Below are 19,674 nucleotides of genomic sequence, written 5' to 3'. Positions count from 1 at the left end.
GTAACCAGATGATGAAACAAAATTTCTCTCTATGAAAGTATTCCAGCTAATAAATGAAGGAATGATAAAATTAGAATCTCATCAGTCTGCAATCACTATTTAATTAAAGGTTTTAGGTAATGAACATTAATGATCATTAATAGCTACTGAAGTCACAAAAGAAAAACAACCAGATATGGAAAGTATACAACTTTGAATACTGCCTTTTAAGTATTACTACTGAAGAACACAAACCCTTTACCTCATCAAGGCTCTAAATCCAATTAGCTATTTACAAGAAATAGGCACACACAGCCCAGGAATGCAATCAACAAAAATCCAGACTGTGAGAGGGAATTCCCTGGCAGTCCAGTGGTTAGGACTCAGCGCTTTCATTGCTGGCGCCTAGGTTCAACCTCTGGTTGGAGAACTAAGATCCCACAATTCAAAAAATCCAGTCTGTGAGAAACCCTCCATGACAAACAATCCAACAAATAAAGTGCAAGGAAAAAAAAAGTTAAAGGGTAACCCATAGATTAAGGAAAAAATACTTGAGACATATCAATCAACTACAAACCATGGGCCTTATTTGTATCCTAATTGAAACCAACAAACGTTTTTTAAAAACTATGCAACTGTCAAGAAAATCTAAACACTAGATATTTAATAATATTAAGGAGGTACGGTGATTGCTTTTATTACTTTCCTATCTTCTAAAGCAGGCGTTCTGAGAGTGTGGTCTGTGGACTCTTAAGGGTGAAAACTGTTTTTATAATAATACTAATGACACATTTGCTTCTTTCACTGTGTTGACATTTGCACTGACAGTTGCAAAAGTAACTGAATAAACTGCTGGAACCTGAACACATCAGGTGGGTAGAACCATACTTTACTAGCAATCATATTCTCCAGTGTATCTGAAGGGTGAGAAAACCAGTTTTATATAAAGAATGTCATTAATGAAGCAGTAAAAAAAATGATTAGTTTTATTCAACTTTGACTTTTTAACAGTCTGATAAAATGAGTTCTCATAAGGCACTTTAGTTGTATACTAAAGATGGTGGCCTTGAAGTGCCTGCACAATTCTGAACTAGTCACTTTTATCATGAAATATCTTTTATACCTGAAAAAACAGCTGACACCAATCATGTTAATTTGCCAACATTAGCACCAACTATGTTAATTCAGCCTTAAGATATTTGGCAGACATTTTTTTCACTCAAGGAAAACAATTTTAAATATTTGTTGTAAATGATTAAAAATCAGAGTTTCAATGAAAGAGGAGAATTTTAGAAAAAGAAAACCTCTATCCAACACTCTGAGCTTGATAACTTCCCAATACTTAAAAACTTTCTGATGACATGGTGGTGATATTCACAAATGTGAAATTTTTTTTTTTTTTGATATAATGAAATGTGTCAACATGTAAAAATCTACACAACTCAATGAAAATATTTTCCAAATAACCAATTATGAGACTACGAAACTACATAAGTATAAAAGATACACTCAAAGTATAAGACAGGCCAATGGATTTCAATATAAAAGATTCATTTAAGTGGTTCCAGATTCTACATCACAACTAACCTTTCAGAAAGGACAACTTGTCACTCTAGTGCAGCATCAAAAAAAAAAAAAAAAAATTCAGTCACCTGAAAATTACTAAAATATTTTTCCCCTTCAGCCATAAATCTGTGTGAGGTCACATAGTTAATTATAAAAAATGAAATCCTGCAATGGATTAAATGCAGAAGCAAACACAAGAATCAAGAATCCAGCTATCTTCTCACGAACCAGTTCATTAAGAAGATTTGCAAAAAGAAAAAAAAAAAGATTTGCAAAAAGATAAACCAATGTCACTTATCACTAAATTTATCCAGAAAATATTTTTCACTTAAAATGTTATTTATGTTAATATATAATGAATTTGTTACTGTTATTTTTTAAACCAAGTAATAAATATTTTAAACCTTTCTCGGTTTTAACTTCTAACATGATAAATATCAAAAGATACCAACTCCCACACAAAAGCCTTTTAGGATCCTGGACTCAAGAAATATGAGAACAATTCTTTTATATAAGATCAATGATGCAGCTCTCTTACCGAGATCTACCCTCCATCGGCTGTCTATTTAGAATCTGAATAGGTCCCCGAGCGCGAGAATGTATCTTATCATCCACCATATGCTTCAAACGCTGGTAGTAAGTAGGGCCAATAAAAATCTGTGATGTGATTTTTCGACCAGTGAATCCATTGTATAAGACCTGAAACAAGCAGATTTTTAAGTACAGACTTAAAAATTACTAAACAAGTTCAAAGAATATATGTACATATACTATACAATTCCATTTCTATACAAATCAAAACAGACTAAAATAATCTATGCTGTAAAAGGAGTAATTGCCTTGGGGTGGGGGTATGAAGGTAGTGACTGGAAGGAGACACGAGACAGCATCAGGCATAAAAGGATTCTGATCATTTTCTTTAAGGTCTGGGTGCCAGTCACACCTGTGTTCACTTGGTGAAAATTTATCAACCTGAGCATTTATGATTTATGTATATATCTGAAGTATGTGGTATACTTCAATGAAAGATTTATTTTTTTAAGAATGAAATAACACACATGCAAAAAAAGAATATACTTAACAAATAACCAGTGTAAAAGCAAACATACCTCATTTCCTCTGAGATGGTAGCCATAATCAGATAAAAGATTAGAAATCTTCTGCACATTAACAGCATCATTGAATGGAGTGGCATCACCAATTTCACCCTTGTTAGCTGATACCTTTAAAAAGAAAAGTAATGTTTAAAAGGTTGCTTCCCTCCAAGGCTGCTTTTAGAACTGTATGAAGTCACTTTGGAGTCTTCAGTTTCTAAGAGATTTAAGTTAAAAAATGTTTCCTGGAAGGTTAGCTTGAATCACTCTGTGGATAGATTGTGACTTAACCCTGTTTGAATATGAGGGAAAGCTGTCACCTTCCTTGAAAGCAACTTGAGCAAATCTTTAAAGGACCCTGACATTCAATGCTGAGGCTTTAATAAAATACACACCTATTTTATCCCAAGTTTATAATGGTGGCCTGAACAAGGCCCCTGTAAATAAATCAGCATTTATGACCAGACAAAAGATAATCTGGTCTTGGACTTCTATTTTTATACAGAAAACTTGTAAAGACTTAGGCCAACTAAGTCTACCCACCAAGAGAAGAAACTTGCCTTATCCCTATGGATAGCCATGCGGAATCATTGTTTCTTGGCTCAAGAAAGTCTGACAATAAAAGATACTAGCTAACAAAAAAAAAATAAAATAAAATAAAAGGTTGCTTCCTTCTGTCTCTCTTTAGAAGTCTATGTTAATACAAATACAGTCAGTTTAAAAAAAAAAAACACCTTTTTAAGAAAGGGAAGATTGGGGTCATGGAATTGGGGTCATCATGGTAAGGAGCATTCCAGCTCACTTCTACTCCTGGCTTCTGGATATCTTTGAATATGTCCGATTAACACTGTCACTGACTCACCTACTTGGTTGTTGCAAGAATTGAATTAAAATTGTACAAGAATGCAAAAAAAAAAGGGGGGGGGGAGATTTTGAACTTAAGGTTACAAATTAACTTATCTATCTATGTTATGGAAAGCTGTAACATAGGGTTCATTTTATTAGCATCTTACATAAAATAGAACAAACTACCTTTTAAGTCTTCAAATAGGAAGCTCTCTGTGAGACCACATACAAAAAGAATGAAACTCTCAAATATTTCCTATGATTCAAGGAAGATGACATTTTAATCCTTAAAACCAAGCCATCCATGTGTTAAGCTGTAGCTACTCTACCTTAATAAGATCCTTAAAAATAGAAAACCTCCACTGAAAGACACATGCATAGCTAATATTACAGCTATAAAACCATTAGGTTCACAATGAACTAACCACCACTTACAGAAAAAAACCAATCAAAAGAATAACCATATATTCAAAGACTGGATATAGTAAATTTTGCAAGAATTTTTAGTCGTAACTTTGCAAATTTTTGCAAAAAGACAGACAGACATAATCAAACCAATTAAAAGCAGGAAAGTAAGTGTCACACTGGCTTTTTCCACAGTACCCTGGCTCAGAATGAGAGAAATCACCTAACACTTTGGAAGAAACATCAATTTGAGACCTATATCTGTAAAGAAAATCTCTTACCTTCCCTTGAAGACATTCAATCAAGTGACCAATGGTCATACGAGAGGGGATGGCATGGGGATTTATGATGATATCAGGGGTGATACCTTCACAGGTGAAAGGCATATCCTATAAAGGAATTTTTTAAAAGACACTTGAAAAACTTAAATCTCTTAGCTACAGAACTAGAACTGATTCCCCTTCATCTGAACTTTTCTATGTCCTAAACTCTGTTCAACATAGTACGCATGCTAAGTTGCTTCAGTCGTGTCTGACTCTTTACGACTCTATGGACTGTAGCCTGCCAGGGTCCTCTGCCCATGGGACTCTCCAAGCAGGAATACTGAAGTGGGTTGCCATGCCCTCCTCCGGGGGATCTTCCCAACCCAGGGATCGAACCTGCAGCTCCTATGTCTCCTGCAGTGGCAGGCAGGTTCTTTACCACTAGCACCTGGGAAGCCCTCAATATAGATGTTCACCTACTTGTTCAGCACTACAACTGAAAGTCAAGCCTTTACTGCCTCTGGGCTCTTAAGTTAAAGCACATTTTAATAAAATGATCAATAAAACTGTGAGTCAGAGGTGATGAAAGATACCTACCTCCTGTCTATACTGAATACCACAAGTACCCTTTTGACCATGTCGACTAGCAAATTTGTCTCCAATCTGTGGAATTCTAACAGAGCGTACCTAAATTCACATAAAAATAACTTAGTTAGGTCATTCTGGTTTACTTTCTATAAACAACAATATGACAAAGCTATACTTACCCTTATTTTACAAAATTTATATCCTTCTTGGTTGAGAGTTACCATAACCTGATCCACAATGCCCGTCTCACTAGTCCTGAGAAAAGTGCTACAGTCTCTCTTTGTATAGCGTCTATTAGTGCCCTCCAATTCATCTTCATTTTCAGGCAAGGTGACTGTTTTGCCTATAATAACATCATCTCCTGATACACGAACTCCGGGAGCTATCAAACCATCATCATCCAGCTTGTCATAAATAGCATGTCTCATACCTGAGAAGAAAGAGAATTTTCTGAAATGGTAATACCATAAAGAAAAGTATTTAAAATGTCACATAATCCCTCTCTCAAAAAGATTAAAAAGCAAATATATACATCCCTTTTAACCAGAGAGAAGTTCACAGGAATATCTAACACATGTTACAGTAACATGCCCTTATTCCAAACATTACAAACAATTCTGAACTTTAAAAAAAGGCACTGGACTGAGTACTGGAAAATCAAGATTCTCCATTTGCTAAGTGACTTTGGATAAATGTGTTGCCATCTTTTGCTCCCTATATTACATGAGAAAGAGTTATCTATGTCCTCTATACAAAATCTCCCACAGAAAACTTGAAATCTAAACTGTAACCTTAACTCCACTGAAAATCAGTTCACTACTACACAGAAGCACCCACAGGAAATGTGAGTACAAAAACGTGTTACTTCATGCAATACTGTTAGAAGCCAAAACTGTAGCAGATATTCCTCCAGGACATCCCATCCATCCCAAAAGCTGTATATAGCTTTTAAATGTCTGTAAAAACAGTAACTAGAAAATAAATCTGAGTTTTTCAGAAGAAACAAAGTTGTAGACATTCTCTCACTATTTATCTGCTAAATATATACATATACTGTGGCCAGACAAACACTATGGTCACATCAGAATGTGAAGAGGGGAGGAAATTCCCATGAAAATACGTAAACTAAGGGACAGGACACGGTACAAGTGAGAATGAGGCTGGGTGTGTCCCATGCAATTATATGGCCTCTCTTCTTTCCTAAATCCTTTCCTCAATGCAGAATAGAAGAATAGACCTAACAGAATAAAAGGATAGAAGAATAGACCTAACAGAATAAAAGGATAGAAAAATAGACCTAACAGAATAAAAGGATAGAAGAACAGACCTAGCAGAATAGAAGGACTATAGTAAGCCCACTCCAGCTGTAAAGACTTCAGGCAAATATATCTATTTCCTTAAATATAAGCTCTAAGAATGACTAGCAAACATACTCCCACACTGCATAAAGGAGGGTGGGAAGACAAAACCCAGAAAAACTAATCAGGAGTTAACTTTGAATTCCATAATTTCACTGTCAGTATCACTTACCCTGGCAAGTTTCACGTGTAGGCTTCTCAAAAACTTCTTCTTGATCAAACCCTTTTTTAGATTCCTGTTCCTTGTATGATCGATAGAAAACAGACCTAAAAATACAGGGTTCTAAAGTGAACTTTATTTTCCTTTAATAATACAACTTAGAACATACCAATAATTTTTACTTAGTTGATATCTGGTAATTTTAACCACGGCAATTAAACTATGAATCTAGGACAGGAGTTAACTGTATGAAGGGTCAAACTTAAGTCCTAAGAGCTATTACACAGGTCACCCATGTAACATTTGATACTTAACACAGCTTGAACTATGAGAACAGGAATACTAAGTCCAACCCTCGACCAAAATAAGAATCCCTCCCATAATAGCCCTCAGAGATGGTCACCCAGGATCTGCCCCAGTGCTTCTACTGAGAAATTTATGATATTAAGCTATAATGTCCAACTCTGGTCTGATATCCTCTGACAACTATACAGAAAAAATCTATCCTCTCTTCTAAATTCTCAGTTTTTTAACCAATTTTCACATGCCATGGATTTGTGATTAATGTTCGACAATCAAACTGAATAACAGAAAATAAGACTGAAAAAGAAAAATACTATAATTTTAACAGTAGTTATTTAAGGGTCCTAAAACTTTTAGGTTTATCTTTACTTTTTAGAGCTGATTTCACCATTTTAACCCCTATACAGGCAACCATACAACAACCTATGTCTGACAGGTATCCACAAAGTTTTATGAATGGAGACAGATTACCTATCTTAACAGAAAAATTTCTCTGCTGTCAGATCAACATTTCTTCTTGCCTAACATTCAAAAAATTTGGACACACACGTCACACCTTTTTTTTTCTTTCTGGCTGTACCATGTGATACGTGGGATGTTAGTTCCCCAACCAGGGGAACCATGCCCTCTGCATTGGAGGTACAGAGTCTTAACCACTGGACGACCAGGGAAGTTCCCACATCTATTTTTAAAAAACTTTTTTAAAAAATTAAAATATTAATATTTCCACTATATCTGTATTTTGGAAACTGTTATAAATAGCTGACCTGAAAAAGCCACGGTCTACAGCTGAACGATTCATAATAACAGAGTCTTCTTGATTATATCCAGTGTATGATGCAATGGCTACAATTGAGTTGATACCTGTAGTATATTCAAACAGCAAACATTAAAGCATCACATGAGAAACAAAGAAAAATCACCTCTTTCTTTTAAATCTATCCTATTTAACTATATTTACCGCAAATGTTTTCACCATGGTAACTGTCAAAGTCTACTCCTCCTGGAAGAGCAATCTGTGAGAAAACTACTCTGATGGTTAAATGTTTAATATAAGCAAATCCTAATAGTAGTCACTCCCACTGTATCCACTTTCTAGTCAGTGATTATATACATGTAACCGTATATTTATAAAGTCCCTCCCCCAACCAGGTTTCATGGTTCTCACCAGAACCCTGTGCCATAAACAAGGCAAGTATTATTATTTGCCTTATTAGAAAGATCTAACAAAATAAGACTTATCCATGATCTCAAAGTTAATAAGCAATAGAATCAGGTTCCAGCTCTTGTCTCCTGACTTTAAGTTTGACCTGGTACTACCCTGTTCCTCTCTTCGCAGCCCTGCTCTGCTCCTAGATCCTCTCCCTATACTACAAAGAAAAGTGGTATTATCTTTTCTACCTCAATTTTATTTAGTTGCTACTGCCAAAACTATTTTTAATGAGACCTTAAGACTTAAAATATCAAGTATTGACAAACAAAACTGATAAACCTTTAGCCACACTCATCAAGAAAAAAAGGGTGAGGGCACAAATCAAAAATTAGATATGAAAACAGACAAGCTACAACTGACACTACACAAATATAAGGAGTCAGAAGAGATGACAACAAGTGACTATATGCCAATAACATGAACAACCTAGAAGAAACGGACAACTTCTTAGAAAAAGACGGAACCAGGGAGAACTAGAAAATACGAACAGACAAATCACAAGTACTAAAACTGAAACTGTGATTTAAAATTTCCAACAGACAAAAGAGTAGGACCAGATGGCTACAGAGGCAAACATTTAGAGAAGAATTAAGACCTATCCTCCTGAAACTATTCCAAAAAGTTGCAGAGAACAGAACACTCCTAAACTCATTCATTCTATGAGATCACCATGACCCTGATATCAAAACCAGAGAAAGATACCACAAAAAGAGAAAATTACAGGCCAGTATGCCTGATGAACACAGACACAAAAATCCTCAACAAAATATTAGCAAACTAAAGAAAAAACAAAACAAGAGTTACCACATAATCCAGCAATTTCACTCCTGGGCGTATATCCAGAAAAGATGAAAACGCGAATTCAGATGATACATGCACCCCAGTGTTCATAACTGCACTATTTATAATAGCTAAGGTACAGAAGCAACGTAAGTATCCATCACCACGGTCAAGCTGTATAATGCAGAGAAAGTACATAAAGATGCAGGATCCTCAAGGTAGGGGGGACCTGAAGATAGATGACATTTGCAGAAATCCCAGGGTCTTGGGAGATGTGATGTGCTCCTACTGCTATGGAAGCCAGCAAGAGGACTTACGTGACGTTTGTGATACATGGAATGGGCAAGACTTCCTTGCACATCCTCACGACATACAGTGCTACCCTATGGCCCTCCCTCTCGTCCAGGTGACAGAGCCTGTAGATGCTAAATGGTCTTGGCCCTTGTAGGGCTTTCCTCCTCTGCTGTGACAACCCCTGATAGCCCACACACGCTATATCTACTGCATCCCAGGAAGCAATCTCCTCCATCCTACAACCTTTATCCAAGGTACGCAGGCAAGTCTGAAAGATCAGATAAATTTAGCTAAAAGCAGTAAACTTCTGAATTTTATTTCTAATACTTTCTTCTTAGCTTAAAAGCCCCAAATCAAAAAACAGTGTAGTGAAGAGGAAAGAGAACAAAAAAGGAAAATGGAGGAAAGACCTATTTCTGGTCTTAAAAAAAAAAAAGCCAGAGTTTGCATTCTGGGTTTACAAAATAAGTTGTACAACTTTGGGCAAATAACCTTTCTGATCCTGTCTCCACATCTGTAAAACAGAGAAGATACAACCACCACTATTACTAATCAATTAACATTTATTTCTCCCTTATGAACTGGTAGGCACAAAGCCATGAGTTTTAAGTGGATATAACCATTTAATCATCACAAAAGCTTTGAGGCAGTTTGTAGGTGAAAAAACATCACAAAACTTTTATGACGCTTAGAAATAATATGTGTGAAGTACTTTGGATGGTATTTCACAAACTGCTCAAAATATACCAATAATTTTTAAAACATTATCTGTTATTCCAAAGACTATCAACATGTGAAATCTAGGATTACAATTCATCTGTCAGTCAGGCTGTCCCCACCCACTTCAAACCTCAGTTCAGCACTAAGGAAGCTCTAAGTACCCTGAGCCACTTTAAATCAAGGTGAACTTCTGTCACAAGGATCTCTGCTCCCAGAAGATACCATCCAAGGTAATAGTACCCTATAAAATAGGAATGATACTAATCAAAAGATCACTTAAGATAACCCAGTCTGCCCCTTTGCCTTAGAGATCAGAATCTGGTCAATGCAGCTGGCATATCAAGCAGGGACAGAGCTAATTATTTAGCCAGGAGGGTCAGGAGATTGGTTACATCGATGTGTATGAAGTTGCTCAGTCGTGTCCAACTCTTTGTGACCCCATGGACTGTTGCCTACCAGGCTCCTCTGTCCATGGAATTTTCCAGGCAATAGTACTGGAGTGGACTGCCATTACATCAACAGATGTAGCAAATAACTCAACATACTGGGGACAATGGGAGCCAGGTTTCTCACTGTCAGAGAATGGAGTTCTAAAACAAACACTACAGTGTTGTACTGGGAGATATGGTATAAACTCATAGTTCTTTAGTATATATAGATATAAAAATAGTTAAAAGTGAGAGGAGTATATGCATGCATATATTTTCCTAGCTCCAGCAGCTGAGAGGACCTAGAAATGATGACACTCTAATACCAAGGACCAAGCCTAGCACCCAGATTTTGGTTTCCACACACTATCCTTCACTAAAAGAAGAAATGGCCAAGTCCAAGTTTAGGGGAAGAAAGGCACAAGATGAAACAAAAGGTAAGGAAGTGCTTAAAGAATGATGAGGAGCTAATGGAGTCATCTTGAAGATGCTCTCACTGGAAAATCTGGGATTTCAGCATCAAAAAGGAAAGAATGATAAAATTAGAAGATCACCATTTGGCAACACTTACACAGTAAACTAATGTGAGATAAAAATGGGATATTTACATCCTCTCAAAGTATCTTCTAACAAAGACTTATTACTCACTTAATAAGACTGCTAGAAGACATATCAATAACCTCAGATATGCAGATGACACTGCCCTTATGGCAGAAAGTGAAGAGGAACTAAAGAGCCTCTTGATGAAAGTGAAAGAGAAGAGTGAAAAAGCTGGCTTAAAACTCAACATTCAGAAAACTAAGATCATGGCATCCAGTCCCATCACTTCATGGCAAATAGATGGGGAAACAATGGAAACAGTGACAGACTTTGTTGGGTTTTTTTTGGACTCCAAAATCACTGCAGATGGTGACTGCAGCCATGAAATTAAAAGACGCTAAGAAAAGCTATGACCAACTTAGTGTATTAAAAAGCAGAGACATTACTTTGCCAACAAAGGTCCGTCTAGTCAAAGCTATGGTTTTTCCAATAGTCATGTATGGATGTGAGAGTTGGACCATAAGGAAAGTTGAGCACTAAAGAATTGATGCTTTTGAACTGTGGTGTCGGAGAAGACTCTTGAGCGTTTCATGGACTGCGAGGAGATCCAATCAGTCCATCCTAAAGGAAATCAGTCCTGAATATTCATTGGAAGGACTGATGTTGAAGCTGAAACTCCAATACTTGGGCCACCTGATGCAAATAACTGACTCACTGGAAAAGACCCTAATGCTGGGAAAGATTGAAGGCAGGAGGAGAAGGGAACAACAGAGGATCAGATGGTTGGGTAGCATCACCAACTTGATGGACATGAGTTTGAGCAAGCTCCAGGAGTTCATGATAGGGAAGCCTGGCATGCTGCAGTCCATGGGGTCGCAGAGTAGGACATGACTGAGTGACTGAATCAAACTGAGCAAGTACAATACTTATATTTAATAAAATGTGGAGAAGCCTGACAGTCACTATCTTAATTACATAATAAAAATTAGAATCACTAACAATGGGACATAGAGACAGCATATGCCTCCTGACATGATGCCCTAAGAATGAAGCACCAGTTCTGTTAGCCCTGCCAAGAATTCATAACCTGAATATAAACCACAGGAAAAAACAGTCAAATTGAAATTGAGAGACAATGTATAAATTAACTTGACTGGACTCTTCAAAAATGTGAAGGTCATAAGAGACAAGGAAAGACCAAAGAACTGTTTCAGACTAAAGAGACATGCAGAATCCTGGATTAGACCTTAGACCCTAGACCCATAAAGGACATTATGAGGACAACTGGCAAAATCTGAATTTGGGGACTACTGATTAGATGGGGATCAGTGCTGACCCCCTGATGGTGACAGATGTGCTGTGCAGAATATCTTTGTTTTTAGAAAATATACACTGAAAAATTAAAGAGTGATGGGGCTTCCAGGCCTGCAACTTACTTTCAAAAGGTTTAGGAAGAAAAAGAAAGGGAAAGAACACTGCAAGTGTGGTAAAATGTGAACCCAGAAATCTGGATGGATAGTATACAGGAGTTCTTTTTAATAGTCTTGCAACTTTTCTGCAAGCTTTAAATTATCTCAAAATAAAGTTTTAAAATAGCTGACAAGATTAAGGCATGAAGCAGTAACAAAACTGAAAGGCACGTGGTCCCTACCAGCCATGCCCTTACCACTTCATATCAGTGCCAAAGGAACATTCTGTTTCAAATTCAATCCTTCACAATATTTCTTTTCTTCTCTAGCCATTAAGAAACTATCATCTAAATGTCAAGAAAACACCTGCACTGCAAACACAGACCAAAGATCCCGGCACACTGCAGACAGAGTAACAGATTCTGCTTTTCTAGTTTCTTTTTCTAGACAAGAGTAACCCCTTGTGGAGGACTCTTAAATCATTCTAAGCTGTGAGAATCTGCTATCAAAATGCTAGATCCCATATTACAGTAAATGATTTAAAGCCACTATTTACAAGGTACACTTTACTAAATAATGTTATCCACAGTCAAAGCCAAAATTGTGCTAATATGGTAAGACAACAACTGTGTGGAAGAACCATGCTGTCTCCTTTATATTCAACTCTCTTATACCCTTCAGACTTCTCTGCACTATTTCAAGAAACTGTTGTTCTGAAATCTCTTCCTGGAAATTCCAGGGTTTTCTCCTTATCAGATTCATTTCAAATCTCTTCTCCTCCTGATTTCTTTTCCCCAAGTTCTGGCTGTCTCTGACTTTATTCTCACTCTGAATTTTCCCTGAGCAATTTCAGTCATCTATAATTATCATTAACATAGCAAAAACTTCACAGCTCTTGATTTGACATTTCTTCTAACTGTATTTGCAACTCACTGTTGGAAGATCATTCCTGAGATGATGTGGCAGCAACTCAAAATCAATATGTCAAAAACTGAACTTGTTATCTTACCTCTAAAACCTCTTCTTTCAATCTAAAGAGAGTGGATGTACGTATAACTGACTCCCTGTGCTGTGCAGCAGAATATAACACAATACTGTACATCAACTATAATCCAATAAAACTTAATTTTAAAAATAGAACCTCTTCTTTCTTCTAACATGCTCCCAATATTATTAATAGTCTCTCTCTCTGCTAGATCACCCAAGCCGAGAAGACCAACAATATTTCCAATTCCTTTCTTCCCTCTCTTCATAATTTCACATCCAAACAGTAATCAAGTCCTATCAAATGTATTTCAACAGGTGTTTCAACCCCTTATACTTTTTCACTTCTTAGTAAGAACGGTACCAATTCTCACTTAGACCACTGCAAGAACCTCTAAGTTATCTCCCTACTTAATACCATATCTAACTCTATTTTTTAGGTGGCAGCCAGCATGACATCCAAAATAAACTTCCAACTGTAGTACTTCCATGTTCAAAAAGGCTAGACATTTTCATTCTCAAAATAAAATTCAACGCGCTGTTTCCATCTCATGAGATCAAGTACCATTCCCATGCATTTACACTCCATCCACACTAAACTAAGTACTGACAGTTGCCTTCATGCATCTAGGCCCTAGTTCAAACCATCTCTCAAATTCAATTACCCTTTCATCAACTTTACTCTGGGTCAAAATGCTACCTCCCCCATGAAATTGGCACTAGACTCCAATAGGAATCAATCATTTCTTTCACTCTGTGCTTCCAAAGGAATCTATATCTCCATCATAATACTTTCCACACATTTACCTTTTTATTTAATTGTGCTCATATTTTCCTGCCACAGTGTAAATTCTATGAGAACAGAGACTGTGTCATATGCATTTTATTAATCCTTCAAAGCACCCACAAAAATGCCTTAACCATGGCAGGATCTTACAAAATGTAGAACAAAACTGAACATACCTGCTGGCAGCTCTCTAAATCGTAGATACTCCATAGACCGTGTAGTCACAAGTGGTTTTTGAGGATAATACAGAACATGGGCCAACGTATCCATACGAACATGAAAGTTGGTGATATAAACCCCCATAGCCTGCTTACCCATAGCAGACTGGTATGTGTTTCTAGGGGACTAAAAGTAGAAATGAAAAGCACAATCAATGAAAATGTATTTACTTCTAAATAAACAGACTCTACAGGGTACTTCATAAACCAGAAATATGGTTGGTAAAGTTTCTACTTTTTCTGGAATAAGCAATTATGGCTATTAAGAGTCAAAAACAAGAATTATGCATATTAAATGCTGTAATCCATAGCCTTTACACTACAAGGCTTTTCTTTCAGAAGAAACTATAGACTAATTTCTAATTTTTATTTTACTTCCCCCCAATTCCTCACAAAGCATAGTTAAAAACTGGTACCAACCTGGTTATGATCAGGAAAAGGAATAATAGAGGCACAGACACCAAGAATCATTGATGGATGAATTTCACAGTGTGTATATGTGGAACAATAAGCTACTTCTTTCTCCTGTAAATCATCTGGGGTCATTGCAAGCATCACTGTTTCTTCTTCAAGAGTATCAATATATTCTACCACCCCACTGGCCACAAGATCCTGCCAACTAAAGAAGAATTCATTTAATTTCCTTACTTCCTCAACTATCTTAGTTAACTAGGCTTCCTACTTAATAAAGAGTATTCCTGTATCTGTATGTACTCTTATAGGAAGAGTCTTAAAATACATGTATTATTGTTAACAGTGGGGAAAAAAAAAGTTACTGAACAATACACATAAAGTATGGCTCTGTAACTACTATTAGTTTGTTTTTATCTGCTCTGATCTAAAGAACCTACTTGTGAGGCTAGGGGGTGAGTATATAAAAACAAAGAATAAGGTCTGGAGGAATATATACCCCAGTTGGTAACAGTACTTACTTTCGAAAAGGAAGGTGTGAACTGGAGGCTTTTATATATTTTATTACATCTATTTTTTGAATTTTTTTTACAACAAAACTATATACATTCATATATCACTAGTAATAAATTGTAAAAGATTTTTTAAATTAAATTTAGTATATTTTCATATTATGTTATATATTACTTCATCACATAGGTTATTTCTTTTTCTTTGGCCATACCACATGACATGTGGGATTCCAGTTCCCTGACCAGGGATCAAACCTGAGTCCCCTCCAAGCAGTGGAAGCTCAGAGTCCTATGTAGGTCATTTTTTATTAGTAGAGATAGTCTTTACCATGTCACAAAGACTTTTATTCTTAAATAAGACGATACAAGTCTCTTGAAAGAAAGTGTTAAGTCATTCAGTTGTATACAACTGATAACGACCCCCTGGACTGTAGCCTGCCAGGCTCCTCTGTCCATGGAATTCTCCAGGCAAGAATACTGGAGTGGATAGCCATTCCCTTCTCCAGGGTATCTTCCCAACCCAGGACTGAACCTGGTCTCCTGAATTACAGGCAGATTCTTTACCGTCTGAGCCACTAGGGAAGCCCCAAGTCTCTTACTTAAAAAAAATTAAGAACAACAAATGTAAAAAAAAGAACAACAAATGTAACTGCTTATGAGTTCAGAGTTTCTTTGTTTTTTGGGTCAAAGAAAATATTCTGGAATTAGATAGTGGCAATGGTTGTACTATCTTGTGACTATACTAAAAACCATTCAATGACATACTTTAAAATGTTTTATGTCATGTTAATTATATCTCATTTTAATTATATCTCATTTTTTTCCTAACTGCATGTTCTCACCTGTAATTGTTATATTCTCTCTCTTTCAATTGATCAATGTGTCTCTTCTTCAAAAGCAGCTTTTGTTTTTCCACAATTAGAAGTGGTCTACAAATACGGCCTGCATCTGTATAGATCCGAATCTCCCGCTCTCGAATATCTCTGATCATAGAAACCTACACATAAGAAGACAAAATAGTCTCATGAATTTATATCTTCTCTGTATCATTAAGGCTGAGATAAAATAACATTAATAAATTATCAGATAAAACTAACAGATCTTAGTTGATCATTGTTCAATATGCTAAAAACCTAGGTATAATTTAAAATTTTATAGAAGATAAATATTTAACCTTGATAATTATAGAGCTGAACAACATCTGGTAGTAATGTCATGCAAAATAAAATATGAATAAAATGTATTTTGGATATCAAAACACTAGTATGTGACAATTTCTTATTTTTGTCTCTGATAATTACATATACTTCACTGTGTAACCTTTCAATATCCAGCCCTGTGTCACTGCTTCAATCAAGCTTTCCCAATCGTAAGCCTGACTTCTCATGATAGTCTATCAGCAAATGGTTTAAAATCTATATGTCTAATACAGCAGTCACTAGCCACAGGTCACTACTAAGCACTTGAAATGTGACCATTCTAAAAGGAGATATGCTTTAAGTATAAACTACTTACTGAATTTCAATGATAAAATTTATCACTAATAATTTTCCATGGATTATATGTTGAAATTGTACTATTTTTGATGTATTAAGCTAAATAAAACACATTTATTTTCATCTATTTCTTTTTATCTTTTCTTTTTTCTGCCACACAACGTGTCTCATGGGATCTTAGTTCCCCGAGCAGGGGCTGAACTCATACCCTCGGCAGAAAAAGCACGTAGTCCTACCACTGGACCACCAGGAAATACCTTTTTTTTTTTCCCCTTAATTTTTTTAACATGACTACTACAAAAATTTAATTGTCTATGTAACTTACATTGCATTTCTACTGGATAGTGCTAGAAAATATATTCCTGGAAAATATCAAAAATATTTTGGAAAAATTTACAATAAAGAACATAATATTAAAAGCACTATAGAATTTGAAGTGCCAGTATCAAGAAGTAAACAAATAAAAATTTCCAGTGAATTTTCTAGATCTAATATATAATCTTAAAAGTCAACTAAGAAATGAATTGCTAATGAGTTGGGAAATGGAAAAATAGACTGGTATTTCTACATAAAAGTACTTTCAAAAAGTGAAATAACAACTGGATACTTTTATTAAAGAAAAGATTGGGTAGAGAATTCCCTGTTGGTCTGCGCTTTCACTGCTGGGGCCCAGGTTCAATACCTGGTGGGGGAACTAAGACCCACAAGCCACATAACGACGTAGCCATAGGAAAAAAAAAAAAGATTGGGTTTATTTTTAAAAAAAGTTTGGATTATTCAGTTTTAAAACAACAGCAAATCATTGAAGCTTAATCAAAAAACACTAAGTTCTCCCAAAGTATAAAGAGTCAAAAGCCAAGAAAAAGAAAATGTCCCACATTCTTAGCCCACTTCCCATCCTTAGAAAAAATCTGAGATTAAACTGTGTGTGTGAGCAAAAACACCAAGAACAGCATTCTCAAATGCTTTCCTTGAATCCTTAGAGAATTCCTAATAGAATATAAAATATTATATTACAATAACAGAATATAGCTCTTTTGTCTTAACAGAGAGACATAAACTGAGCTGTGTCTCCTCAAAGGCCAAACAGAATCTTGTATTCCAAAGGAAATAGGTGTTCTCGAGAAGACTACTGACAGGAAAGCCTAACAGGTCCAACACAAAGCTAAAGTTATAAATGGATAAGATGAGAACCTCTGGTTTTCAGAAAACATAAAGGAAAAGAAAAACTACTAGACTCCTAAAAAATATATACAATTCTCCTACTAAGAGGCTCCTAACAACATTCCCCAATAGGAGATTAAACAGCCCAGTTCAAGGACACAGGGCCGATTTACAGTTCAAACACTCACTCACTGTCAGACACTACATATCAGGCACCACACTCAGAACTGAAAATACAAAGTCATATTAAGACACATTCCTTGCCTCTGAGACGTTAACAGTATAGTGAGAGAAGCAGGCACATAAATCAATAGTTACTATCTGGTATATGCATTTTGTCATAACTTATTCAAGGAAAATATGCTATATATAGTCACAGAGATAGGTCTAAATCAGGGGTTCAGTGAAGAGCCCAACAGATCAAATCTGCCCTTACCTGCCATCTATTTTTTTGAAAAAATAGTTATATTGATTTGTGTACTGTCTACGGCTACTTTTCACTACAACAGCACAGCTGAATACACAACAGACACTGTAAGGTGAACAAAGACTAAAATATTTAATATCTGCTCCTTTAAAGAAAATGTTTGCCAACCTCTGATCTAAATCAAACTGGGGGGTCAGGTAAAGTATCCTGAAGAAGACAAGAGTTAATACTAGAGTTTTTCAGAATTAGTGAGATTTATCTTAGAAAAAAAAGTAAAAAACACCTTCTCCCTATTACCCGTTTTTGAGGAGGCATGGGACAGGGAGCACAATCATTTCAGATTGAGGGAAAAGGCCCATGGAAAGGTAAAGAGGCCTAAACAGCATGAAGAACTTAAATTTTATCCTAGAGACCACAGCAAACCTCAACAGAAACAAATGGCATTAACAAAATTCCCAATCATAAAAAACACAATGCTGGTTCTTGGGCTTTCTCTCTCTCTGCCCGCTGCCCTCAAGTAAAGCAAGCTGCTCCTGACTTCAAGCTCTGAACACCCCTGGCTCAAAACCCAGAGTCTGCCTGCTAGAGGAAGACTTGGAGCAGCCAAACCTTGATTCTCTGCTTTGCTAGGTAGACAGGTGGCCAGCTTAAGTGTGTTAGTTTCTCTCCAAATCCACTTTCACCCAGAAAGACCCAAAGGTGCAGATTTGGGAAAATAAAAAAAAAAGCCTGAGCCCAGCCCTCAATGTATTACACTGAAAGCAAAAGCCGTATTTTGGGGAGGAATAAAGTTCATTTGGTATTTTGATGATTAAAAAACAAAATCCTATACCCAGAGCACTCCAACATCCACCTAAACATGAAAGAATCTAATAGAAGTGTATCACATTTCAAGAATCAATCTCTGGATTCCAACAAAGGAAGTTATCAGAGATGATCATTCCTTCTTTAAAAGCACTGTCAGCTTCACAAAAAGATTCTCAAAAGAATACACTTTAAAATGTAATCTGAATTCCAAAATATAATTTAGTAATAAATTACATGTCAAAACTTTAGATGCATATATCTAAGGCATTAAAGTAAACAATACCTTATTATTAAATCTAACTCAAAACATTATCTAGACTTTTGACAACGCACTTTAAAATTCAAAGGACACCAGTTCAAGAAAGATATCAATGTAAAGACAACTTTCATTTAGCCTTATGCCTCGTTCAGAAATCCCAGAGATCATGTCCTCTTAAATAGTTAAAGATTCTTACTTCAGACACAATGATGTCCATCTGACGCCGCAACTTCCGGAGTGTGTTCATAAGTTGTTCAGGATCTTTATGTATTCCAACCCAACAGCCATTAACAAAAATCTTGGTTGCACTAAAATAGAAAACCAAAAGTATTTTGTACTTAGTAACTTTGTAATAAGCTATAACCAAAAATTAACAAGTTTCTTTTTTTAATTGCATCTATACACACTCAGCAATAGCTGCAGGAGAAATTTCTTCTAAATTTTCCATACTCCATTCTTCTAAAAATTCCAAAATTGGAGAAGGTTGAGATCCAACTGAAATATAAGCCATCAGGGCTAAATTCTTCACAAGTCCTACAGCATGGCCCTTGGAATAAATAAAGTACATATTACTCATACTGATTTAACATGCCTTGCAAAATTCTTTCCCACACTTCCCCTCCAATTTGATTTCAGAATATATTCTTACTTCCTAAAAATTAT

At 36.0% G+C, this 19,674-nt stretch overlaps 1 protein-coding gene across 1 annotated transcript in view; it reads right to left on the bottom strand.

The window, feature by feature from the left end:
- POLR2B (RNA polymerase II subunit B) overlaps nucleotides 1-19,674 on the bottom strand; it is a 45,754-nt gene that overhangs the window by 1,982 nt on the left and 24,098 nt on the right. Inside the window, exons 12-23 of the mRNA XM_005899033.2 lie at nucleotides 19,419-19,558; nucleotides 19,208-19,319; nucleotides 15,701-15,855; nucleotides 14,356-14,554; nucleotides 13,894-14,062; nucleotides 7,330-7,426; nucleotides 6,272-6,366; nucleotides 4,921-5,171; nucleotides 4,751-4,840; nucleotides 4,172-4,279; nucleotides 2,655-2,768; nucleotides 2,084-2,244 (exon numbers count right to left, since the gene is read on the bottom strand). Of these exons, the coding sequence (XP_005899095.1) occupies nucleotides 2,084-2,244; nucleotides 2,655-2,768; nucleotides 4,172-4,279; nucleotides 4,751-4,840; nucleotides 4,921-5,171; nucleotides 6,272-6,366; nucleotides 7,330-7,426; nucleotides 13,894-14,062; nucleotides 14,356-14,554; nucleotides 15,701-15,855; nucleotides 19,208-19,319; nucleotides 19,419-19,558 (1,691 nt within the window). The remainder of the gene's footprint in view (nucleotides 1-2,083; nucleotides 2,245-2,654; nucleotides 2,769-4,171; nucleotides 4,280-4,750; nucleotides 4,841-4,920; nucleotides 5,172-6,271; nucleotides 6,367-7,329; nucleotides 7,427-13,893; nucleotides 14,063-14,355; nucleotides 14,555-15,700; nucleotides 15,856-19,207; nucleotides 19,320-19,418; nucleotides 19,559-19,674) is intronic.

The sequence above is a fragment of the Bos mutus genome, chromosome 6 (assembly GCF_027580195.1).
Source record: "Bos mutus isolate GX-2022 chromosome 6, NWIPB_WYAK_1.1, whole genome shotgun sequence".
In the NCBI taxonomy this organism is placed as follows: Eukaryota; Metazoa; Chordata; class Mammalia; order Artiodactyla; family Bovidae; genus Bos; species Bos mutus.
The sequence above is the reverse complement of the archived record's forward strand: the minus strand, read 5'-3'. Positions and strand labels throughout refer to the sequence as shown.